Source organism: Clupea harengus, chromosome 9 (genome assembly GCF_900700415.2).
Source record: "Clupea harengus chromosome 9, Ch_v2.0.2, whole genome shotgun sequence".
NCBI lineage: Eukaryota > Metazoa > Chordata > Actinopteri > Clupeiformes > Clupeidae > Clupea > Clupea harengus.
This window is the reverse complement of record NC_045160.1, coordinates 6,856,818-6,881,995: the sequence shown is the minus strand read 5'-3', so window position 1 is coordinate 6,881,995 and position 25,178 is coordinate 6,856,818. Positions and strand designations below refer to the sequence as shown.

The 25,178-nt window shown below is 46.1% G+C and overlaps 3 protein-coding genes across 5 annotated transcripts in view; all 3 read left to right on the top strand.

Annotated features, from left to right (window-relative positions):
* vps53 (VPS53 subunit of GARP complex) overlaps window positions 1-11,187 on the top strand; it is a 28,026-nt gene extending 16,839 nt beyond the window's left edge. Inside the window, exons 11-22 of the mRNA XM_012825247.3 lie at window positions 293-434; window positions 586-681; window positions 1,000-1,094; window positions 2,659-2,901; window positions 3,337-3,487; window positions 3,882-3,964; window positions 4,250-4,328; window positions 4,551-4,699; window positions 4,837-4,906; window positions 4,997-5,134; window positions 8,380-8,484; window positions 9,026-11,187. Coding sequence (XP_012680701.1) covers window positions 293-434; window positions 586-681; window positions 1,000-1,094; window positions 2,659-2,901; window positions 3,337-3,487; window positions 3,882-3,964; window positions 4,250-4,328; window positions 4,551-4,699; window positions 4,837-4,906; window positions 4,997-5,134; window positions 8,380-8,484; window positions 9,026-9,196 — 1,522 coding nt within the window. The 3' untranslated portion in view covers window positions 9,197-11,187. The remainder of the gene's footprint in view (window positions 1-292; window positions 435-585; window positions 682-999; window positions 1,095-2,658; window positions 2,902-3,336; window positions 3,488-3,881; window positions 3,965-4,249; window positions 4,329-4,550; window positions 4,700-4,836; window positions 4,907-4,996; window positions 5,135-8,379; window positions 8,485-9,025) is intronic.
* Window positions 11,188-11,378: 191 nt separating this feature from the next.
* rflnb (refilin B) lies at window positions 11,379-14,073 on the top strand. 2 transcript variants are annotated; one of them, XM_031573192.2, is made up of 4 exons: window positions 11,379-11,655; window positions 11,876-12,062; window positions 12,338-12,438; window positions 12,615-14,073. In XM_031573192.2, exons 2-4 carry the CDS (start codon window positions 11,916-11,918, stop codon window positions 12,928-12,930), a joined length of 564 nt encoding a protein of 187 aa, XP_031429052.1. In that variant the 5' UTR covers window positions 11,379-11,655; window positions 11,876-11,915; the 3' UTR covers window positions 12,931-14,073. The 2 variants fall into 2 exon arrangements, with proteins under 2 accessions (XP_031429052.1, XP_031429051.1); XM_031573191.2 differs by having other exon boundaries at window positions 11,863-12,062.
* Window positions 14,074-14,832: 759 nt separating this feature from the next.
* Window positions 14,833-17,626, top strand: exo5 (exonuclease 5). Of its 2 annotated transcripts, none has more exons than XM_031574158.2 (6): window positions 14,833-15,193; window positions 15,324-15,396; window positions 15,544-15,767; window positions 15,862-15,966; window positions 16,599-16,771; window positions 17,027-17,626. In XM_031574158.2, exons 1-6 carry the CDS (start codon window positions 15,112-15,114, stop codon window positions 17,492-17,494), a joined length of 1,125 nt encoding a protein of 374 aa, XP_031430018.1. In that variant the 5' UTR covers window positions 14,833-15,111; the 3' UTR covers window positions 17,495-17,626. The 2 variants fall into 2 exon arrangements, with proteins under 2 accessions (XP_031430018.1, XP_031430017.1); XM_031574157.2 differs by having other exon boundaries at window positions 15,303-15,396.
* Window positions 17,627-25,178: the final 7,552 nt, after the last annotated feature.

The window sequence follows — 25,178 nt, the reverse complement described above, 5'->3', positions numbered from 1 at the left end:
CAAATGAGCTCTCAGGCTACTGCAGATACCAGGGACACACAGACCATCCATTCATTACCTTGTTTGGACATAATGATGCTGAATTGTCAGGTGGAAAAGGGGGGAAATTGGAAAATGGCCGACTTAGAAGTCAAGACAAGAGGGCCTGCTCTGAAGGTCCTTCAGATGTGGATGCCAGGCTTTAATGACCCACATAGTCACCGACCCGACCCCCTCGGCAGGCCAGCCTCCTCACTACCTGGCCTTGTTGTGTTTGGATGATCGAGGGTTTGAATGTGATTTGCTCCATCAGGATCGAGCTGGCCAAGCTGATGCGAGCTCGGGCCAGGGAGATTGAGGTCAAACTGCTGCTCTTCGCCATCCAGAGGACCACGAACTTCGAGGGACTGCTGGCCAAGAGGTTCTCGGGCTGCACCTTGAGCGACGTTCCCGGGGTATGAGACGATATAGGGTCATAAATGTCTTACTCTATTCTCCTACTGGCCCTGTGCCAGAACTAAGCCCAGAATGTCTAATGCAGGAGAGAGAAAACCTTTCTTCTAACCACATAATAATGTTACACTGTGTCACTTTCCGTTTGGGCAGAAGAGGCCTGAACCCCCCCTGGCTCCCACCAACCCTTTCCTGGAGGACGAGACAGGGGAGGACACGGCGTCAGAGAAGGATGAGGATTTGGACAAGGTGATGAGAAATCACTGATCATCCCACAGGTCTCCTACTACAAACTGCGGATTATCATCCACAGACACTGCCGTTTCAAATACCATAAATTGTGACGGATCAGAATGTACTGGTTGCATTCTTGCTCAAACCACAGTGTTCTTTCAGTAATTTGTTCTCGCATACCAGACGGTATTGTATGCCTCTTAGTTTTGCAAGGGTTTCGGCAATTACTCAAAACAATTTCCTTCCCTATTCTCCATCACAGCAGATCTCACTTTGGGACTCAAGTGCATTTTTCTAACAAGCGCTTAATGACTAATCCTTTCCTGTTTGCAGCCTAAGAAACCCAAGGCCCCAGATAACCCGTTCCACGGCATCGTCTCCAAGTGTTTCGAGCCCCATCTTTACGTCTACATTGAATCGCAGGACAAGTGAGTGACAGTCAGTCCCACACACAACTGAACCAAACCCCCCCCCCCCCTCAACCCCCCCCCCCAGCACTGCGATGTCCTTATAATGCCCAGCATACTTAGATGAAGCTGGAAAGTGTGGGAGAGAGAGCCAGGGAAAATATTCTAGTGTAAAAGCAGAGCAGCATGAGGTTTTTGTTTTAAACCTCTTTATCAAACCCCTTCCCCATCCCCGTCTTTACCCCTCTTTTTCTCCCATTCCATGTTGATCCCCCACTCTCTCTCTCTCTCTCTCTCTCTCTCTCTCTCTCTTTCCCTCTCTCTCCCTCCACTCAGACAGAAATGTTTCCCATTAGCTGTGCAACCACAGACATTGCGAATGGTTTGGAAAAAAAGTGCCAGAGCAGCAGATCTCTCCCCTCTCCCACCTCTCTTTCACTCTCTTTCTCTCTCTCTCCGTCTCTCTCTCTCTCTCTCTCTCCCTCTCTCTCCCTCTTCTTCCCTCTATAGGCACTTTCCCACAGCAGGAACTGGGGGCTCTTCCCAGGTGGTGCGAACGTTGATAGGAACGGCCCCCTAATCTGCCCTTTTCAACCTTTCTGTTTCCATTGCGGTGTTGGAACAATTAGACTTAACACTAGCCTTTGCTCTTCGATCGCAACGTCAAATTCAAGAAGCACAAAGTAACGATATATTTCTCCAGCAGCAGCACAAGCATTAGACCACTAAACCAGAGAATTTGTAGATAACATTAGGATTACTCCAAGGTCTGCTCAACAGCTGAATTTTAAATGGCTGAAGATTAAATGGCGTCATGGCAACTGTAATTACTTGATAAATGAAGATGACAGCTCCACTGTTGATTCATCTTATGTATCAACATTTCTGCTGATGTTTCACTTACATGTGAAGTAACCTCAACATGTAAGCTTGCTGTATTCTTTGTGTAAGGTCTGGTAGAAAAATATTCTTAATGGTTTTAAATATGGCGCTTGTTGTTGTCTCTCTCATGTCGAGTTTCTGCATCACTGCAAGTGCCACCCAGCAGTTTCAGTTTCCCCCTAAAAACGGCCCTGATGGAGGTCCTACAGGGGCGATTCCTGCAGGGGCCATTCCTGCAGTGGAAAAGCGCCTTATCTTTCTCTCATAGCTCCTCTCTGTGTCTCTCATACTCTTGGGGCCCTGGCACAGTCGCCTCTCTTCAGACCGTGAAGCAGGGATGACCTTTCCCCAGACAATGGCCTCCTTTCAGCACGCTCTAGACTGACCTGGCTGGCACAGGCTGCCCACATTCATGACTCGGGGGTTTGTGGAGATTTCCCCAAACTCAATGGCCTAGCACTGAGAACTAGAACTTCCCATGCAAGACACACACACACACACACACACACACACACTCTCTCTCCCTCTCTCTCCCTCCATCCCTCCCTCCCTCCCTCCTCCTCTCAGTGTAAAATCCCTGTTGTTGTCGGGGCATCCAAGCTGTGACAGAGCAGGTGGCCTGTGGAAGGAGGTCACTGCTGGTGTTGAGTTGGTTTTTGCCAAACACGCTCTCTTCCTTCTGTGTCTCGCCTTTCCGCTCCAGGAACCTCGGGGAGCTGATTGACCGCTTCGTGGCGGACTTCAGGGCCCAGGGACCGCCCAAGTCGGCCACAGAGGACGGGGGCGCGGTGCTGCCCAGCTGCGCCGACCTCTTTGTCTACTACAAGAAGTGCATGGTGCAGTGCTCGCAGCTCAGCACGGGCGAGCCCATGATCGCCCTCAGCACCATCTTTCAAAAGTACCTGCGCGAGTACGCCTGGAAGATCCTCTCAGGGAACCTTCCCAAGTGAGTACCCCGTCCTCCCCCCTCCCTCCTCAGCCTCCCACATAGTTACAGCCCCTGGGGCAGCCTCTCCTCCAAGGGCTTAAGAAAACCCACTCTGTCACATGTAATTTGTTGCTAGGGGTTGTTTGCCCTGTGGTGATCCCCAGAGTGTGTGTCATCCTTCTGTGGCCTGGTTGGAGAGTGGTTATTCAATCCCGATGTCCGACTGCTAGGAAAAAATCACGAACACACTCTCTTGTGTGGCTCGACTCTGTATTGTCTTTGGGATTTGAAAGGGCCCCCCCTTTTTCTCCCCAACAACCGTGTCTGTGGTTTCCCTGCCATCTCTGTAGGGCTTTCCCTCGGTTTGGCAGGAGCGGAGAGTATTTGTATTTTTTCTTAACTGCGTACAGTGTCACCATGGTAATGGTCCGTCTCCCGTCTCCCGTGAAACAGGACCAGCAGCGGTAACAGCGGGGGTCTGACCATCAGCAGCCTGCTGAAGGAGAAGGAGGGCTCTGAGGTGGCCAAGTTCACCGTCGAGGAGCTCTGCCTCATCTGCAGCATCCTCAGCACAGCCGAGTACTGCCTAGCTACCACCCAACAGGTCTCATGCATGCGCACGCACGCACGCACGCACGCACGCACGCACGCATGCACACACACATACACACACACACACACACACGCACATACATACACACACACACACACACACACACCGAGAGAGAGAGAGAGAGAGAGAGAGAGATTGAGATAGATACATATATGTACACAAATACGCACAAATATATGCCTATACATACACACACACACACAGATATATGCACATGTACACGTATGCACACACACAAATGCGTAAACACACAGACACACAAGCACATGCCTGACACCGATACACAGGGCATTCCCTGCAGGCATGTGCTAGAGGACAACTGTAGGCTTGAGTATTTGCCCTGGTGCTCAGCAGTCTGCTTTCTGCCCCCCTCTCTCCCCCGCAGCTGGAGGAGAAGCTGAAGGAGAAGGTGGACATGACCCTGATGGAGAGGATCAACCTGTCTGGCGAGATGGACACCTTCAGCACGTAAATATCACTTTAACACAACATAACGTTTAAAGCAGATCATGGGGCCACGGAGCACATGGGAGATATATCCAATAAAAACCTCATGGCTCCCCGTCACTCTCCAGGAGTAGTGGTGTGTGTGTGTGTGTGTGTGTGTGTGTGTGTGTGTGTGTGTGTGTGTGTGTGTGTGTGTGTGTGTGTGTGTGTGTGTGTGTGTGTGTGTGTGTGTGTGTGTGTGGTTTCAAAGACGGCTTATGAAAACCACGGCTCGTTTCCACTTGTGTGTCATGCTTGGTTTGGCAGGGTGATCTCCAACAGCATCCAGCTCTTGGTCCAGGATCTGGATGCGGCCTGCGACCCTGCTCTGACAGCCATGAGTAAAGTGAGTGGGACTCAACCTCCCGAGGTGCTCCAGATCCATGCAAAGCTATGCTTCTTCATGTGCAGGCAGACAGAGAGATGTTTGTGTGCTTGTTTCTGTTTGAGGACATAAAACCCTTCAATAGCCTTCTCAGACATGCTTGCACTCCCCTGCAGTGTGTGATATGTGTGTCTGTCTCTGTGTGTGTGTGTCTGTCTCTGTGTGTGTGTGTGTGTGTTTCAGATGCCTTGGCAGAGCGTGGAGCACGTAGGAGACCAGAGCCCCTACGTGACCTCCGTCATCATGCACATCAAACAGAACGTCCCCATCATTAGGGACAACCTGGCCGCCACCCGCAAATACTTTACGCAGTTCTGCATTAAATTTACCAAGTAAGCAGGACGCAGGACATATCCTCTTTACTCTGCCATCCTCAGGGCGGATTGACTCAGACCTCTGTAGTAGAGTGTACCATGCCGTCTGTTTGTTCCGTGTGACCAAACCGAATTGGTTGTTCTTCCCTTCACAGCTCTTTCATCCCCAAGTTCATTAACCACCTCTTCAGATGTAAACCTATCAGCATGGTGGGAGCAGAACAGGTGAGTGTGAGACTCACAACTGACCCCACAGATCACAGCTGTTGGGCGGGGCCGCGGGACTAACAGCTGTGGGTCCGTTCTCTCTTGTAGCTCCTGCTGGACACGCACTCCCTGAAAACAGTTCTGCTGGACTTGCCTTCCATCGGGTCACAGGTGGTCCGGAAGGCTCCGGCGAGCTACACCAAGATTGTCGTCAAGGGGATGACCCGAGCAGAAATGATTCTGAAGGTGAGCTGGCCCGCTGAAACATTTGTGGAATGATAAATTGGAAACAGCAATCTTGCGCCATGCTTGGACCGTAGACATCACACACCAGTATTTTGCTGAGGGTTTACAGTGTCCCACTGTATTCCTGTTGGAGATGTAATCATCCCACCACAGGAAAGTGTGTAAATATCACGTGCTCATAAAGACCTTGATGGCCTCACTGGTTTGGAGGTATTTGCCTGTCTGTGTTTGAATGAGTGTTCATGGGGGCCAGGAAGTGAACCTCTCCCCGCGTGGGCGCTGATGGGAGCCTGTTAGCCCGGGCAGCTGCACACAGGATTCCTGTCAAGTTACTGGCTTGTTCGAAGCTTTGTGAGAATGTACACTCACACACACACACACACACACACACACACACACACGCACTCATACACACATATATGTACACTCACACACACATTCACATACTTTGTCGCTAAGTCTCAAACACACACATGCGCGCACACACACACACACACACACACACACACACACAGACTCAGTATTGTTTTCTAATCTGCTGCCAGTGCAGTCTCTGGTCGGTCGCTCTCCACTGAGGTAGCTGGATGGAATGTACAGAGACAATGGCGCGTGCCTTTACAACACCCCCCCACCCCCACCCCACCCCACCCAGACACCCCCACACACCCTTCCCCGCCGCCCAAGACGACCTGGCCCGGCCCGGCCCGTCTCTCCCTGACCCCTGTCTGCAGGCGCCCCCTCCCAGCTCCCTGGCCACTCGTCAGGCTCCCCCAGAGCTTTTCCTGTTGTCGCTCTTTAACTGCCAGGAATTCAGCCTTGATCTCTCTAACGTTCAAACTGGGACCAGCCTTAATCACGGCAGATCATACATGTCCATTAGATCAGAAATAACCTCAGAGGAGAATAGAAACGGACACACCGCTGTTAAGCCTTTGGTGCAGCGACATGTTATTATTTGACTCAGAAGATATTCATTTCATCCACTCCTCATAGTACTGCATGGTCCTTGCCATCCTCATCACAGAGAACTTAAGCATATTTAGTTGTCTGTGCGTTCCCAGACACCCGAAGGCCATTTTCTGCATATTTGATCCCGAGTGGGGCTGGCTGTGGTGGGTCTGCTGTTCCCCTTCAGCCTTGGCGTCGTTGTCCCCGTGTGTAGGTGTTGACAGCCCAGGCATGTAAGGATGAACACGTGTGAAGCAGAGGTCCCGAGGAGAATGTGCTGAATGTGTGTACGCCGCCGCGCAGCTCTCCTCTCTTTTGTTCAGTGCCCACTGAAGGGGGTGGGGACGTACTGAATCTGGCCTTGGACTGTGAAAAGGCTTACAGTCAGGCCTACCGATCTTTCTTTTTTTTTTTCAAAATCTGGTTAACATTTAATGATTGACTTTGCGTTGCCCCAGGTACCTCCCAGGTAATTGCTTCCATCTTGAATTCTGCCTTTTAGTTTTTTTTTTTGTTTTTGTGGATCCCTGGGAGTCTTGCGGATAGTTAGCGTAGCGTAGCGGGCTATCGGGCGGGACGAGTGCATCTCTGCCGCGTTTGGAACGGGTTGCACCGCGCCTGTCTTCGCTGCAGCAGCAGCCCGGGAGTTTACAGTCAGGCTCGTCAGAGAGCATATGGCTGTCTCAGTGTGGGGGTTGATTGGGCGAGTGCCTGGGCTTTGGTGTGGAGATTAGACTCTGCCTCCACTGTCACTGAGGCACGTTTCCCCAGAGGAAGACTGATGGGCTCGCAGACTCTGAGGGAAGGCTCCACATCAAGGCACTCACTACAAAGCACAACTTTTTAGGCAGATGATCTATTTACAATCCCCCCCCCCCATTTCTCTTTCTATTCCCCTCAGCCCAACTCCAAAAACTGTTCCAAAAAAACGGCTCAAACCTCAAAGAGAGAGAGAGAGAGAGAGAGAGAGAGAGAGAGAGAGAGAGAGAGAGAGAGAGAGAGAGAGAGAGAGAGAGAGAGAATGCGGCCTTGTTGTAGAAAAGCAAGAGTGAGGGAGAGAGAAAGAGAGGGGGAGAGACGTGAAACTGTCGGAGAAGCTAAAAGAGGCAGCGCTGGCCAAGTGTGCGAGAGCTTGTGAGACGTGGCTGTTTTCCACTGCCTCAGGCCTGGCCCCCTCACCTCCCATTGTGGCTCTTGAAGGGGAGTGAATGGAAAGGCAGGCCCAGCTTTGGCTTTTTTCTCCTCTCTCTCTCTCTATCTATCTATCCCTCTCTCTCTCTCTCTCTTTCTCACCCTTTCTTTCTACAACAAGGCCCCTCCAAGGCTTTCCCTTGGCCAGCCGCCAGGATGGTCGCCAAGTAAATCACTCTTGTCAAAAGAAAGGAACCTTTAGAATTCCAGACAATCCACAGCGTTACATGTCCCTTTTCCGTCTGTGCTGTCTTGAGGATCCCTGGCCCCCACCCCTCAGAGAGCAGGGAGTGGGGAAAAGGAAAGGGGAGGGGGGAGGGGGGGGGGGCGCATTATAATGTGTGTGTGTGTGTGTGTGACTGAGAGGGACAGAGACAGAGAGAAAGGGAGCATGTGTGTGTGTGTGTGTGTGTGTGTGTGTGTGTGTGTGTGTGTGTGTGTGTGTGTGTGTGTGTGTATGTCTGTCTATGTAAAGAGACAGATATGTAGGGGGTGTTGCTCCAGATCTTCTTCTTTCACCTCCTGTGGTATCTGTCAGCCATGTGTTCCTCTGCTCTGTTACAAATATGAGTAGTCACCAGCCCTCTGATTTTCCTCCCCACACAAACCTCCACCTTTACTTACACACACACACACACACACACACACACACACACACACACACACACACACAGTATTTCCAAAGGACGGGCTTGTGCCCCACTTAACCTTTTTACTGATGCTGATTTGCCCAGACTCTCTCATTACACCAAAAATAATTACCGGTGAGGCTAATTCAGGCTCATCCAAGCGTGGAGTAATTGCTCTGTAAAAATAAAAAAGGGGGGGCCCTAAATATAGACTTCAAGTGTTGGGCTTTGTTTTGCAAGCCTAGCCGTTCGCTAACTGACTAATACTCGCTACGGCTCCTTGTTCTGCTAAGTCCCATGTGGGAGCGTTTAGGCGCCGGGTCGTCCTGTGTGAGGCTGCCTGGTGGAGGAGGGACCGGAGTGAGGGTTGAGCCTCAGTGTGGAGCCCAAGGAGGGAGTGTGTTTTGTAGGCTACCTCCATCCCTGACAGCCCCTTCCTCCACATCCACTGACATGCTGCTCTGTTCTTCCTCTCAGGTCATCATGGCTCCTCACGAGCCGCCCGTGGTCTTCGTCGATAACTACATCAAGCTCCTTGCTGACGGGAACCCGGAGACTTTCCAGAAGATTCTTGACATGAAGGCAAGCTTGGCTAGGGCTTTGCCCTGGCTTAATTGCAGAGTGCCATGACACGTACATGTTTGGTAGTGATGCATGTTTTTGGGAGTGCTATGGCTAGTTATTCATCAGCTGACCCCATTTAACATAAGTCATGGAGTTCACCACATTCCAGAGTGGTGGTTGGTTTGTGTCTCTCATCCCGGAAAATGTTTCCAATCATTGTGGAGCCTCTCATTCCCAATGCTTTCTCTCTTCTCACTCAAACACATTTCTCTTGCACATCTCTCTCTCTCTCTCTCTCTCTCTCTCTCTCTCTCTTGCTCACTCAGTCCTTTGATCTTTTACTCTCACTATCTTTGTAGTATTCACCACATTCCCAATGAGTCTGTTTTCTTATAGTTCAGTAACTCACTATCATCTTTCTGCTTGAGTTACTTTCAGTGACCACTAATACCCCCCTCTCTCACTGGCACTGTTTGTACCTGTGTTTGTCCATCTCTTGTATTGTTTGTGCAGTGCTAATATCTGGGCCTTCTCTGACTCTCTCTGTGTCTCTCCGCAGGGCCTGAAGCGCAGTGAGCAGAGCAGCATGATTGAGCTCTTCAGACAGAGGTTACCCACCCCCCCCTCGGGCAGCGAGGGCACGCCCTCCCTCTCTTTCAGTGCGCCCACCCCGGAGCAGGAGTCCTCCCGCATCCGCAAGCTGGAGAAGCTTATCAAAAAGAGACTGTGAATCGATAAGCTGGACGCCACCACCCTGCAACCTCCATCGTCACCCTGCACACCCCTTTCAGTCCCCCTTGCCTTTGCACCCTGCGCATCCCCTGAAGCCTGGCCCAGTGTGCCCTCTGGCTGCACGGCCTCCCCTATTACTGTTGCTCTGGTCTCCTCCTGAGAACCCACAGCGCTGTTATAACTTCAGCCTTCCTGTGCTCTCCTTGAGCCAAATGCATTTGAACTAATCAAGGGCTTCATAATCATGTTATCAGCTCAATCAGATGTGTTTGTGCAGGCAGAGATGTGAACGGTTCTATGCTGTGGATTCCCTAGGAGCAGGACTCTAAAACATTGCCATATCACCACCAGCCCTGATGGCATCTACTGCAGCTTGCAACAGAGTCAAGGAAGCTTCAATGTCATGGACTCCATGCAGATGTAATCACACTATAACTGTACTTGAGCTAATCACATGCACATTTGTCTATATTTTGTGTGGGTGGGGGAGGGGGTGTCTTTACTTCTAGCTTTACTGCTGGCTTTAGAGCGGAGGCCGTTGCTGGCAAAGTCATGATTGTGTACCTTTCCTTCCTTGCCTTCAAATGAGTTTCGTGATTTTTCTGGTCTTAGGAAATGTCCTGAGTGGCAACACGCAACTTTATAGTTAACCTCTGCTTCTTCCTCTGTTCTCTCTAACAACACTAACAATAACCTCGCCATGCAGTCAATGTATGCCATTCATCGCCCCAATTCCTGAGGAATATGTTTGCACTTAAAACAGAATCGACAGCCATTAACTGGAATCGACCAGAAAAGAAGCCTGCTGCTACTTGGCTCCAGTCCTTCCGGCCAGGGAGCCTCTCATCAAAATGATTTAGTGGCAGCACTTTTAAATGCGTCGCGTCCCCATCCTCGCTTCCCCCAAATGGCCCTCCCGGTTCTCCCTGCTGTGGAACTTATAATCAGCAATGTTGGAGATGTTCTATTTGGCACTCTCTAACCTTGTCACCATGGCCCAAAGTGAACTCCCCCGTTCGCCATGTTTTCACGGTCGAGGCTCCAGGCCCTCTGTGGCCGAGGAACTTGGGATTGCCTGTGTCCCAATTAGAGACAAACCAGCCACACTTTGGCTTCTCTGAAAAAGAAAAAAAGAAATCCCCAGGTTGGTTTCAAAATTGAAACCAGTGTCAGTCTGTTTTTTTTCTACCACTGGTCTCTGAATCTGTGCCAGAGCTGTAAGACTGGTTTAACGCTCTCATTTATTTAACTCTCATTTCCCTACATAATCCAGTCTGTGGAGACCCCCATCTCTTTTTATGTGAGAAGCTAAAAAGAGCCAGGCTAGAATGGCCAGTATGTGAGAGCCAGACAGAGAGAAAGAGGGAGAGGGAGAGAGAGAGAGAGAGAGATAGAGAGGGCGAGAAGGAAACAGCATTAGAGTTGCCAGTGACATTTACCTCTCCGTGAAACAGCAAATACAGTAGCTCTGTCCATCACTCATGTGGATAGTTATGTCATATTGTCATGTTGAGCATTTCGTTTATGTGACTGCATGACTCAGTCTCTGGGTAAGCCCTGTATGGAAACTGGAGAGAGCTTGGACACTGTGATGGCTCTGTGCAAACAGCTGAGCCCTCACAGTTTTTCTTGTCTGCATTTCTTTTAAAGCAGTTGTCAGAAATTTGTGGTAACCTTATAGTACCTTCTTTTTTTTAAATGCTATTCACATATTTCTGCAATGAGGATGAAGGCAAACACTTGCTATGTATAGTTGAGATTATATGTGAGATTTCAAGCATTGTGTGACTGGGATTTTGAAACTACTTGATTTGCACTGCTCTCTTTTTTTTTTGTGCTTAACCATAACAATATTAAAATGTTGTGTTAGTGCTGTTGCTGTACACATTCCTGCCTTGTTTCAATATTACTACATTACTTTATACTGCGGAAATGCAAGTGTAAGGACAATGATGAAATGGCATAATAAAATGTCCTAGTCAAACTTCAGACCCGTGTTTACTTGTATGTATGCCTTAAAAGTGATAAATTACTAGTGGTTTCTCCAATTCAGCTCGTGTGTATTTTTAGCGCGAGAGCATTGACACATTTCCCCTGCTCTTTTTGTGTTTTCCAAAATCGCTTGCTCCAATCAGCAGTGAGAGGCAGCTTTAAAAGGCGTTCCCTGCTCTACGTTTGCTTGTAAAACAATGAACGCCTTTGAGAAAAGGCAAGTTTGAAGGCAGGCGGGCGAATGGTGCCTTCTTCGGTGACACGAAGCTGCAGATACTCAACTTCATAGCATTCAGGATTTACAATTATTTGAGGCTGGATTCGGAGAAGACGGGTGCCTGACCACGATATTACTCTAAACGACGCAAAGGACAAACCAAAAACCGTCTTTACTCATATTTCAAACGGACTATACGGCTGACGACTGTGTAGACGACATTGCCAAGCAGCAGAGGTAGTTACAAGGTAATTCGCGTCACATCGTAATAGTTACTTGTGTTGTCACTGAGGACTCCGGCTAATGAGTATTGACTTTAAAAACACCTGGGGAAGGTCGTAACTGTATATGGTTAACCTCATAACTTAGTGTGGTGAGAAGATTGAACGCACTCCAGACTCTTTCAAAGCTCCTTGAAAACTGATCTGTATTCACTTAAACGGCTATCTTAAAAGCGATGGTGGGTAGACTCAATCTACAGAATGTGTCTGACGACGATCCTTTGGATATGAACTACAAAGCTGAGCGGGCACTTGACAGTCCGGACTCCGGACTGCCTCCAAGTCCCAGTCCAAGTCCCTGGTTACTGCCTGCCGGCGGCGAGAGAGGCTCTGGGAGTTTGGCTTCAGAGGACGAGGGCAAAGGGTCATCGGCGGTAAGTGTCATATTTCAAATCAAACCACCAGACCTTTCCACTTTGCGCAGAAACGTAGTTCTCGGCCAGCAGTCAAATCAATCAAGTTTAAAGGCTACAACAAGAGCAGAAAGCAACTCTACGTTAGAGATTGTCTAAATACGTGTCCCAAGTGACAGTGAGAAACTGGGTCATGTCCATTTCAAATTGGGCCAGAAGGTGTTTGTCGGCCCACTTCAATACAAATTGCTTTCAATTGAACTTGCATCAAATAAGTGTTTTTTTTTTCTTTGTAGGCTTGCATTAAAAACGTCAAATGTAGGCCTATTCACCAACGGTGCCCATTATCCTATGGAGAAGGAATTGAGCTTGACCCACTGCCACCAAAAGAAATAAGGTAATCTTGCCAGCTGTGTATACATTTGGGTCATGGCAAGTTTTGCATATCAAACTTTTGTGTTTGTTGTTTTTTTTTTGTGCTGTTAATGTGGTTGTTTATTTCCAAGTTTTTCCCTTTTTTAGATCATATTTCATTGAAAGCTTATGGACATGACCGCTTTCTCTGTGTAACAGATACACATCCTCAGTGCGCTACGACTCTGAGCGGCACTTCATCCACGACGTCTCCATGCAGCCCCGGGGCCTGGGTCTGGACCAGTGCAGCCAGACTGTCTTCGCGTTGCCCAACTGTACCTGGCGGCGCTACAAAACCCAGCTGGAGCTTCAGCCTCGGCAGCGGGTGCAGCGCTACCAGAGCACCACCATCGTGTACCCCAAACACGCCCGCACCATCTACACCACCCAGCTGAGCTATGACGGAAGGAGGCTGGCCAAGCGCTTCCTCTCCAGTGTCGAGCTGGAGGCGTCCGACAGCAGAGCTACCCAGTGAGAGAGAGAGAGAGAGCTCAGCATGTCTCCAAGGAAAGGGTGCCCCAGATATCTAGGTTGTCAGTTGCCTGTTTCCTCCTCAAGACTTTGGGCAGTTTTAAATGAGAAACCCTGTACCAAGATGATCCAAGCACCGAGCTGCCAACAGTTTTGACTTTGCCATGTGGCATTTCAACAATTTTAGCAAAGAGTTCACATAGAAGTTGAGGTGTGGCTAATGAAGTTTTGAGTTTAGCTGAATGGGGGAAGTGAAAGTGGTGATTGTAGATTTTCTGCATTTTTAAAGACTTTGTTTTAAAGGTTTTATGTTGGACTGCAATTGAAGAGAATCAAACCATGGACTATGAGAGGTTAATATTGCAAGAGCATGGCTTCATCTCTCCTTGTTCAGTCATTTGCAGTTGCTCACTGAAATGCTCATCATTTCACCTGGTCTGTTCTCACTTTATACTGTAATATAAACCAGTAGTGGGGTTTCCACTGTTATGGGGCCTATCACTAATTAGGGGATATTTACAGTCACAGGTCGATCGATTACAGAGGTCAAAATGACTTGCCTAGATTACAGGGTATTATTGGGTATTTTTGCACACTGGTATGGGAAATCTTTTTTGTATGTTTGGATAGTGAGTGCTACAGGCGAACCCCACTCCAGTCTAGAAGAGACTCTGCATTCGTACTACTGTAACTATTGATCTGGATGTACCTAAGCCACTGCTTTTACATTTGGATTCGTAGGCTGTGTAGTGTAGCAACCTGCCTGTGGTGCAATGGTGAAGTTCTCATGCTGATGTTGCAAAAGAGGTTGTGACAGGTTTCAAGCAAGTTCGATTGGAGATTTTGGATTTAAGTCATTTGCATAGTACTTAACTGTTTTTGATCATTGGTAAGCCAAGCTGCGTTCAGTCTGTGCCGTCACTTGTGTTTGTGCTTTTGTATTTATTGTATTGTTTGTCAGCACCATTCTTCTATTGCAGACATCTACACTGATGGGGATTGGGTGGACTCACTTAAAGCTTAAATTGTTCCACAAGATTTCAGATGTTCAGTTTTTCAAAGGGCACAGTTCTATCTTTTAATCCTTAATGTAAATAAGTTTCCTTTCAATTGTATGTTGACAATAAAGACACATTTTTTTTAAGAACAAGAAGTGATTTGCTTTGATTTCAGTCATACATAGGGACATATGTTAAATCCCTTGTGTTAGAAATCAATCATACAGTAATCACTTAGAAAAAAGAGTTGAGAAAAAATGTGGCAGCTGTGACCCCTTAGACAGCATTAAGGTCTGGTATGGTGAAATGAATACAAAATAAGTAGTGTGTTTGTGTGTGTGACAATGGTGCCCCCTACAGGATTATATCCGCTGTTGCTGAGAAATCAGGAGAAAGGGCAGTATGTGAGTTGTTAAAAGGTACGGGTAGTGCACTCATAGACATATATATGTCTATGAATGCACTCCCCTGACCCCAAGCCAGACTGCTGTTGGCTTGGAAACAGTCATTTAGGTTCCCCTCAACCCCCAGTAATCTGTTGCTGGTTCATTACAGAAGGTAGAAAGCCCAGTATCAGGCCATTTATTGCCTGTTTGTTGCTGGTGAAAGAATTGCCAACGTTTTGTATTCACTTTGCTTACACTTTTAGCTTATAGTCTGCATGTTAAGGTGAATGTTAGTTAGTGATTTGGGTCCCTTCTGATCTCATGTCGAGGAAGTCCCCACAGCAGATTAAATCAGAATTCAGTGTTGAGAAGAAATGTGGGGGGAAATGATGGATGTATTTGTGACTTGTGTACATTTGTATTATTTCTCTGTTACTATTTCTCTGTTTCACATCTATGTGTGAAAGCGACATTAGGATTGGGGCAAAAAAGTAAAGAGAGCATACTGAATTGTTGCTGTTGTCACAATAAGAATCATCCAGTTGCCCTAAATGTATTTTCTAATTGGTAATTTACTGGAACAGAATCATAATGTACGCTGCACAAAAACAAAAGCAAAGTTCATGACGTAGAGGGGGTGTGGCTTAGGGACAAGTTCGGGCAAAGCACCCAAACATAGCACGTGAGCTGCGTATGATAACAAGACGGAACGATACAACGAGGAAATAAAGGCATTTAAACGTCGATCGCTGCTGATGTTATGTCACAGAAGAAAGCGTATGCAGTAAGGTTTATTGAATCATGTCATCAGTCATGGAAGGAAAAGCAGAGGCATTGGATAACATAAGCGATGCAGAATTGCTGGGAATAGATTTAGAAAATGGTAAGTGATAATATTCCATAGCTTCCCTTAGAGATGTCGATTATCTAATTTGTGGTGAAATCATGAATATTTTCTTGTTAAATGGCTCTTTTATTTGTCAATAAAATAGCCTACCCTGTTATGAAAATAGAGCACTGCGGACAGACTCCCATCAAGAATCATGGAAAAGAAGGCTACTATGTGGACAACACATTACATGAGAGGTAGGCCTGCGTCGCCAAGTCAAATGTATACAAATATATTCCTGTTATTTGCCAGAAAGTTAACTGTTGTCTAAACTGACAGGCTCATAATTAATGTTACATATCAGAGAAGAGGGACACTGATTGTTGTTGGTCGTCCACCCCTAGTGATCCAGTTGGGGACGTCAGATCTCTGAAGAGAAAGCATCAGGCAGAACAGCGCTTCAGCCCAATGGACCGGTTCCGTCGGAGGCACCTGAGCGTGACGCTGTTGTGTGAGCAGTCTTGGTGTGAGATGAAGGTGGTCTTTGGACTCTTGAGACCGCTGGTGAAACAAAAAGAAATGAAGAAACCAGAGGTCAAAGTTGGAGCCACCATACATCTGACAAGACGTACGATCAATTTAACATAAAACGTCTAGTAATGTATCAATGAAAGATGTTTGCTTAAAACAGAAGTCATTTTCTAATAGTAATTTTCCTCCAGAGCTGGAAATTCATGATGTTGTTCCGATCCAAGTCCAGTCCAGAGAAGATTTAGAAGCCATCAAGCTTCTCAATGTGATGCACATGATGTCATTATTAAATGAAGGTATGGTACAAGAAGGCTAACATATAAGGCTATAGGACATGGAAGAAGTCATCCAATGTAGTAGTAGTTCTAATATCAATGTATGACTTATGTTTTTTAATATATTAGTCAATGTATTATCAGTACATATTCAATCTCAATCTCTTATTATATTAAGATATATACAGGGTCTAGAGGATAAAGTGTAGTTGGGAGTAAAGAATTACATTTGGGATGTGCTAGCTATGGCCTTCTTTAATGTAAGAAAGAGTTGAAATACAACAGTTTTGGAATATGCAAAAAGAGCTAAGTTACTTTATATATATATAAATATTTATTTCAGACGCCAAGTTCCATATAAAATAACAGACATACAACTATAAAAAAGAGAGAAAAACAAGAAGATACAACATACATAATACAGTTCACTAAAAAGCATGAAGACTTTTGTGCCAATGTCGTCTTAATGTCGAAGTAAATCGATAGCAGCTCTTTAGAGGGTTGACCAGAGCCTCTACTATACAGTTCTCAGATTTGTCCAGTCGACACATGAAACCATACATCAATTGTCTCAAGAGCGCCTCACATGTTGGTACGTGCTTAGACACAAACAACTGACTAGCACTAACTACTAACCCTATTTATATTTACAGGACAGTGTGTGCGGGAGTTTCCAGTGTTCGGGGTTCTAGAAGGAGTGTTTCTCATGGGTGTCATTGATGAACTGAGCTACAACAAGGGACGGGAACTTGTCCTTAGTGAGCTCAAAACCCGTAAAGAGATGTCACTTCCTGGCAAGGCTCAAGTCAAAGGCCATCATCTCCAGGTACCCATTTTCACTTCCTACATTATTGGTCAAAATGGTTAAACACAGCCTCGGCTTCGCTTTTGTCTGGATGTATTTCTTTTTACCAATAACTTGTTTGGGTAGAGAAATTCCCAAGATATCTTTCTGAGTAGGCCTGCTTGAATACAATATGAATAGAAGGTGTATTACTATAACAGTTACCTTGTTTAGGTGAATTGAATTGATGTATGTCAACCCTAATTTATTTAATCACATGCCATTTTTGATTTTTAGGTGGGATTGTATAAACTTCTGTTTGATGGGATGGTCAATGGGGCAGTGAAGAGAAATGACATAATCAGACACCTCAAACTTCAGCCAAAGCAAGTTCTGGGAACTGGGGTCCTGAACCACGCAGGGTCCATGGGCGTTGAGGAAGGTTCCTTTGGGAGCCTGGTTGATGTGGTGCTCAAAAGTCTAACCTCAGCTAAAGTCAGTGGCATTCAGCATCTGAGTCTCGAGTACATCCACCAGGACTCCGGCGTGACCATAGACACAATACATGTGGAGTGTGAAGAGGCGGTGCTGAGGGGAGAGCTGCAGGATTATTTCGCATACTGGACCGGTCAGAGGGGACCCAGGGGAGTGGATATAGAGGACGCTTGGAAGTGCAAGTTGTGTCCATTTGAGAAGAGCTGCCAAGGGGGAAAGGACAAAACTGAAGCCTGTATCAATGTTGACCCAGGCAAGAAACCCAAATAAGGTCCACATATGTTGGATATTATGCTTTGTCATCAGACGAATTTTAAATGGTAAATGGACTGCATTTATATAGCGCTTTTCTACTCATAGAGCACTAAAAGCGCTTTACACATTAATGCCTCAGACATCTACCTATTCATACACCGATGGCAGAGGCTACTATCTAAGTTGCCAACCTGCACATCGGGAGCGGTTAGGGGTTCAGTGTCTTGCTCAAGGACACTTCGACACTTGGTGAGGAGGAGGCAGGATCGAACTAGCAACCTTCCGATTACTGAATGACTCCTCTACCTCCCTATTTTGATTCTGTGGGGTCATTGTTGGACTAGATGCTGGTAAAGCAATGGAACATGCTGCACAATCATGAGTCTACTAATGTTGGAACAGTAACTTCACTGTGTTCACTGTGTTCAGACAGAATTGGCAAATATCAAGCATTATGTTATCTGCACATAGACAAAGAGCAAGGTACATTGTTTTGCCAGCACTCATCACTTTTATATTGTTTGTAAGTTAACCATTAACAGTTATTAATGTGTATTATTAGGTCAATATCTCTAAGTTATTTTAACTTATTTAACTACTATATTTTTAGTCATTGTAATTTATGAATCAAAATGGATTTGGTGATTACACCTCTCTGTGTCAAAGAAATATGGTGGAATTAACACAGTGATGCTGCTGTGATTAATGTGGCTCTGACAATCTTATTGAAGTCAGAAAACATAACCTCTAACTTGTGTCTGTGGTGCCTGTCAAAATAGTTTATTATTTGCAGTTGTCCAGTTCTGCAAAGTACAGAATTATGATCATGAGGAGCTTTTCTGAAGGAGCTTTTCTTGTTTTAAGAAGACAAGAAAAGAAGAATACACATCTGAGGTCATGTTAAACGTTTATGGGCTTGTCTCTGTCTAATCTGATTTAATAAACAGACATTTTTTTCTATTTTGTATTCATAATCCTGTTCTAATCTGAAACACTACATAGGAGTTGGTGCTGTTTGAGTATGCAGACTGCCACACATATTCTGCTGAAATTCTAACACGTCTAATGTCAGTATTCTAATATGTATAATATTGACACATTAACCAGCTCTGGGTGCCATTTATGTATCCAATAGCCTCTGTCAAGTACAAAGGGTTCATTATGACAGGAATAACTGACAGTTTTCACTGAACCCACTAGATGGCGCAGTGGTTCTAATTATTCCATTATGAACTGTCTCTTTAGAATCTTTAGTTTAACAACTTTATTATTTATCAAAGATAAATATACATCAGTAGGTTGGTTCCTTTGTATGTCTAGGCACTGCGTAATCTTCAATATTACTGATATGTGAGAAAAAAAAAACATGTAGATTGACCTTTAAAACCCGAACAGAGATTGTTCCTCCTTTCCATGACATGGCGTGTCCTTTACTGTGGGAACATTTAATAATGAATAAAGCACGAGACATTAGATCTTTCTCATTGGTCTCTAGAAAGGAAATTAGCCAGTTAGGCTTAATGTGAGTGTGTGTGTGTCTGGAGTTTGTGTGTGTCTGGAGTGTGTCCTCATCAATCTGACACACAGGACTTAACGCATCACGCGTCTGGCATTTAAAACAGTCAAAACAGAGACACCCAAGGACTCTGTCTCAGTGCGGTCCTATCACAGGGCAAAAGTCAGGCCAACAGCTCAAGGCCAGTGCAAACACACAGGCCTGCGTAAATGTGACGCTTGTTAGTGTCGCATGTGCCATGTTGTCTTAGCAACTTACTTCACGTCCACACACATGCACTGAGAGAGAGAGAGAGAAGAAAAAAAATATCATTATACAAATCTTGCTGTCTCCTGAATGATAAACTGTTATTCTTAAGGTTACCATCGCACTAAAATATGTAATCTCCTGACATTACTGTCTCAGCCAGTGAGCCTGAGTAATCGTACAATACATCTTAATACCACCCAAAGCCGATAGCATCTGCAAAAGCTCTGCCTGACTAATTTGATCTCCCACAGTCTACCCGCTCCGCTCCGCCTTTGTCTGCCTCCACCATACATCACCTACCGACGAGACGGAGGCGCACCGTTATTAGATTGTTCTGCGGTGGAGGTCAGTTCCAATCCGCGGGAAAATGGGTTAAGAGCCAGACTCCTTAGCGCAGTGTTTGCTCTCTGTCATATCAAATGGAGCTGTCCCTCTCTCTTCCCCACCTGCTCACCCCCGCTCTCGCGGGAGGCCGCCGCAATACGGCGAGGCTAATGAAGTCTCTTTGGCTCTAATGACCCTCATTCGAGGCTCTTAAGGGCCCCGCCGCCACTCGCCACCCCACCATCCCTGTCGGTAGAAAGTGCTCTAACCCTCTCGCCCACTCCTCGGCAAACATTCGCTCACCGGGGATGGGCTGAACACTCACCACTAATGTGCCATATCGCACGAGAGAGTTTGTGCAGATAGCGCGTGCCCACTGGGCCTGGTTCATGTAAGACCTAATCAAGAGGAAGGAGGGGAGGGGAGGGGAGGGGGCTGGATATGTAAACACCAAGATGCACACACTCATTTCATTGTTTCCTTTCTGACGGTCCATACATGATCAGGGATAGACAAAATACAAAAAGGAGAAGAGAATTCTTGTGGAAAAAGTTATTCATTTTGGGAAAATAATTGAAAACATCCAGTCAGTGAGATAACATGTATACCGCTATGTCTATCTGTCATTAGAAAAGGATGTGCTGTATTTAAAAAGGATGTGTTTGGGGGAGTTGGGGAGTGTTGTAGGAAATGTGTTGATGTTGGCATCATTCCTGTTCCCCACTGTGGTGTAACTATAAACATACGCTACAGAAACTCTGACATTTTCCTACACCTTACAGAAACTCAGTGAACTATGATATATTTTCCAGCCCTGCAGCAGAACTGTTCTCAGTTCCTTTAAAAGTCTGTCTGTCTGTCTCGAGTCAACACAGTGGAAATAGGATGTAAAAACATCCCCATTTTCTGTTGAGTAGATTATAGACATGTCTCTGACTTAGTTAGCATAAAAATAACAACATCCTCGGTTAAATACAAATTGCAATTGAATGGCCATGCTCAGGTTTTTAAGAAGCTGGTCAGTATACATCGTGTCCACTGCTTTTGAGGAGAGCAACAGGAAATGTATTGATGTCCACCCACTGCAGGGAAATTGGGAACATCTTCAAAACAGATTGGATTGCAAGTTAGGGGGGGGAGATAATGTGACGTTACCTTGGAGACCACGCGGATACAAACGAGCGTTGATTTGGTCCCGGAGCGGGGACTTGACAGCGGAGGTCAGGTTCCTCCCCGTTAGGCTGGGAGGTCTCCACAGTGTTACACAAACAGGCCTGCCTGTGAGTGACTCAGCCCTGAGAGCAGTGCAGTCTAAACCACCCGGAAACAGAACCCCGGAAAATTCCCTGGCTCACAACCAGCGCCATCGGTCGAGCCTCAATCACAGTATGTCTGTCCGCATCACCAGTCATATAGCACAAACATGTTTACTTACTCGCTCAGCCCCCTCTCCTTCTCTCTTTCTCTATGTCTCGTCCACTTCACACACTCTCTCCGTCTCTCTCTCCCTCACACTCACACTCACACACACACACACACACACACACACACACACACACACACAGACACACACACACACACAGACACACACACACACATACACATACACATACACACACACAGACACACACACACACACACACACACACACAGACACACACACACACGCACACGCACACTCACACGCACACGCACACGCACACGCACACGCACACGCACACTCACACTCACACTCACACGCACACTCACACTCACACTCACACACACTCTCTCTCTCATTCTCTCAAATGTGTTAGCTCTCCCACAAACAACTCATCTGGAAAAATCCCAGCACTAAACTTAAAAATAAACTGGCAGCCCTAAAACTCCTAATCATCTCATCATCTCACACATGCCCATAAGTGTGCTGCGTCCGGTCTGCAGGAGGCCCCTCACACCCACCTGAATGAAGCTACCTGGACGTCCGTCCCAGTGGCCATTTGACAGCACGCTCCCCGCTGACTTGTGCGTCGGCTCATAGTTTCCACTGCCGACGGAGGAAATGGTTACCTTGTGTGTCCACACGCTTTGATGTGAATGCACACAGGGAGAGATGACTCCCACTCATCCTATGCCGAGCACCTTGGAAAGCCGGGCCCTTGCCCCTTGACACTGAAATCAGTTTGAGGACGTCATTGGTGAATTAATCAGGGTTAAATAATGGTCTTAATTAAACTGGAAAGCAGAGACAGCTGAAGGACCTGGTGGTGGGAAGGAGGGAGATGAGGGTGACTGCCGCTGTGAGTGTGTTTGTCTGTGCTGGCGTGTTCTGGAGCGGTCTGGGTCCTCCCAGTCTCATTACTGTATTGATTGATGCATTTCATTACGTGCATTTAAGTTGTCAGGGAAGATGCAGACAGTAGGGAAATTAAACAAAAGCCCAACGGTTCCGTCAGTTCCACAGTGAATATGAGGAGGCTGGTCACCAAAACAAGCTGTGGCTTTCAGTCGGATGCTCTTTTGTTTTATTTTTGTTCTTTGTTTATAAGTTATTAATTTTGTACAAAAATCCTACGATATAGACCCTTTCTTCGGACTACAGGCCATCACTGTATAGATATATTCACAGATAGTGTAATGGATAAGTATACACACGTAGTAGATAAGCATATACATACACATACATACAGTATTAAATCTCTCTGAGTATGTATTTGTGTCAGGTGTCATTAAGCTAATAATTATCCTCGGCTGTGGAAAAAAGAACTAGTGTGTCATTTCCCAGAAGGGCCATCTCTCTTTCTGTCTAAACTCTTAGGAGGGATGAGGGAATTAATTCATTTGCTATTTTTGGCATTGAGATGTACTGTGGCCGCCTCTTTATCAGAGACCTTGGAGAGCATATTACAATTATGGAGACTAAGAGATGTCATTTGGGTTTGAACCAAGCGGGAGTCAGAGTGAATAGAAAGTAGCTCTGTTTAGAGGACCCTGTCTAATGAACGACGATTGTTGAAATTCTATTCAGAATTAGCTTTTGGCCAAGGATCTTCTTCAACTGCAGATGAAGCTGATGAAAGAAAGAAAGAAAGAAAGAAAGAAAGGGCTATCTTGCCTCCCATTACTGGGCCTTAAAATGTCATCCAGAAGAAGCTTTCAGCGTCTCTAACTCCAAATCCAGTTCAAGTCAAGATTACCAAGGGGTCAGAGCTGTCTTAACAGAGGACAGGCTCATTTGAACTTTAATGGGATCCTTAACAAAGTTCAGCCAACATACGGCATAGGGGTTCTTCAAAGGTAAATGTGAGACGTTTTCAGTAAAACATAAGTTAGCTGACGTGGTTTTGGTTTCTGCGCCATTATACTGTTAGTATTCATAACAGATCTCAGGCATGAATCTGCCCTGTGCATGTAAACAACAGAGTGCGCAGAGAGAATTACCACAGCCTGGTGTCCTGGCAGATTATTTACACTGCACGGCTCCAAATAAGGCTCATTCTTCTCCGCATGGCTCAGAGAGCTTTATGGACACACTGACATGGACAAGGTGCTCTTCTACGTCCATTAGAAGCCTAGTGGAAGTGAGAATGAGTGCACTGCCCCCCCTCTCCCCCCTCCCCGCTACCTAATGCTTTGAAAATGGATGAGAATAGAGAATCATAGAATGGAGCCAGAGAACCTCATCTCCCCAAACAACATGACTGCCACAGATTACGTGTCACTGATTATACACAATGTTCCATGATAATGCCGTAATTAAACCTTAAATGTGCCCGCCACCATTTTTGTTGTTGTTGGCTCATTCCCCCTTTGTACTGATAATCGCGGCTGAATGTCATTGCTGTTGTGGTGGCTTTTGTGTCCATCTCCGGAGCAGCCAAGCTTGGGGATGCAGATGGCATTTACAGGTGGAAAACAACAGCAAAGGCTGGAGAAGGGCACGGAGGCTGGCACAAACACAGACCAGATGCCCTGAGATGCCCTGAGATGCCCTCTGTGAATCAGTCAGGTGGACTCCCCTAAGCTGGGTGTTGCAGTTGACAGCACTGATAGCAGTGGGAATGGAGATGACAGCTTTGTTGTGTTCTCCATACATATTGCACAAGTGAATTTGATCACTGTGCTTTTTGCTCATTCATTCATTTGTATTCAGCGGGTGATGAGCAGGAATGGGAGACAAGCCTGTGGAATTGGGTTTACCGTAATTTAATAGCTCACACACCGGCTGTTCGGGTCCTTGAGGCTCCAAATTGGGGGATATTTTTAGAAACCTCTGCTCACTGTCAGATGACAGTGAATCAGAATCAGTGATGCCGGTTCCTTTGCCGAAAGGCCAGGAGGGGGGATATGGTGAAACTATTGGCTGACCAGCGAGAAGCCCTCTGCCCTTTAGACAAAGTTCAGTGGCCCCCGTGCAACAACACTGTGGTCCCAGAGGGAGTTAACTGCTCTTTGGGAGCCTGAAGAGCTGTTAATCGCCACCAGCTGAAACTGCCAGGAATGGCGTGCGATCTGGCGTTCGTATCCCACACAATTCATTTGGATGTATCAAACAAACCTTCAGCTCAGAGGGCCAACGCGACCAGATGAATAAATAATCCAGTGAGAGCTCTTAAATCCCATCAGAATGTGTTAAAGGGGTCTCATAAACAAGACTATACAGCTCAGCAATTTAATGGGTCCTTCTCAATTTCTCTCCAGGTTATAGACCTCCATCTGTGCGTCACAAACTGTCGAGACAAAAACACTGGGATACTGACTCATTGTCACATTGTCACTTCCTGATACAGAATGATGCATTCAATCCACTGAGTGCAACAATCTAAAAACAAATTTAGATCGATATAGATTACTGTTATATACAGATATGCTAAGGTGCCCAAATAGAGCGCAAGTCCTTTTCATCCTAGTTTGCATTGCCCATTAAAATGCATTAGTAGAACATCATTATCAGAAGTTTTTTTTATTTGAAAGAGTAATATGAGAATTCAAAAGTAAGAGGTGTCACCCTTTTTACTTAAAAGTGAGGTTCTTTGGCGCAGCCGTGGCCATGATGTGCCGACAGCCAGCCATAAGGAAGACCACTTAGTGAAATTAATTGAGAAGAGTGAGAGTTTCTAAGCCCCTTGGGTCACAAAGGCCCATTTCAAATTGAGTTCACATCAGGTAAGATATCTGAGATCTCCCAAACCCAAGCTCCACAGCGTGAGTAACCCTGGCAGGTGAAGAGTTTGGAATTGGAAGATGGGGGGAACGGAAATGTACATCACAGCCATTGTGAGAGAAGACAGCCTTGAGGTACCTTGGCGCACAAAGAAGCTCAATTAACTATCCAAGCTGTAACATTCAATTCAACATGAAATTTTCAGTTTCTACAGTGCATTGACTAAATAATATAGCAAGATCCAGTACTGGAGAAACAAAATCAATAAACCATTTTCTATTGCAGATGTGCAAGTAGACCTTTTGTATTTTTGAAGGGCAACATGTCTTTAAAATTGTTCATTCGTGGTCGGGATTTTAAAAATGACAATAGCTTGAAGAATGAAATCAACCCAGGGACTCACAAAACCATACACTCACACTCACACACACACACAAACACACAAACACACACACACACACACACAA

Excerpts from the sequence above, each read along its gene's own strand:
- rflnb (XM_031573191.2), top strand. The coding sequence starts at position 11,865 with ATGGTGGGTAGACTCAATCTACAGAATGTGTCTGACGACGATCCTTTG. Across the intron at positions 12,063-12,337 it reads AGGGCAAAGGGTCATCGGCG|GCTTGCATTAAAAACGTCAA; the intron begins GTAAGTGTCATA and ends TTTTCTTTGTAG. Across the intron at positions 12,439-12,614 it reads CTGCCACCAAAAGAAATAAG|ATACACATCCTCAGTGCGCT; the intron begins GTAATCTTGCCA and ends TCTGTGTAACAG.
- exo5 (XM_031574157.2), top strand. The coding sequence starts at position 15,112 with ATGTCATCAGTCATGGAAGGAAAAGCAGAGGCATTGGATAACATAAGC. Across the intron at positions 15,194-15,302 it reads GGGAATAGATTTAGAAAATG|CCTACCCTGTTATGAAAATA; the intron begins GTAAGTGATAAT and ends TCAATAAAATAG. Across the intron at positions 16,772-17,026 it reads TCAAAGGCCATCATCTCCAG|GTGGGATTGTATAAACTTCT; the intron begins GTACCCATTTTC and ends TTTGATTTTTAG.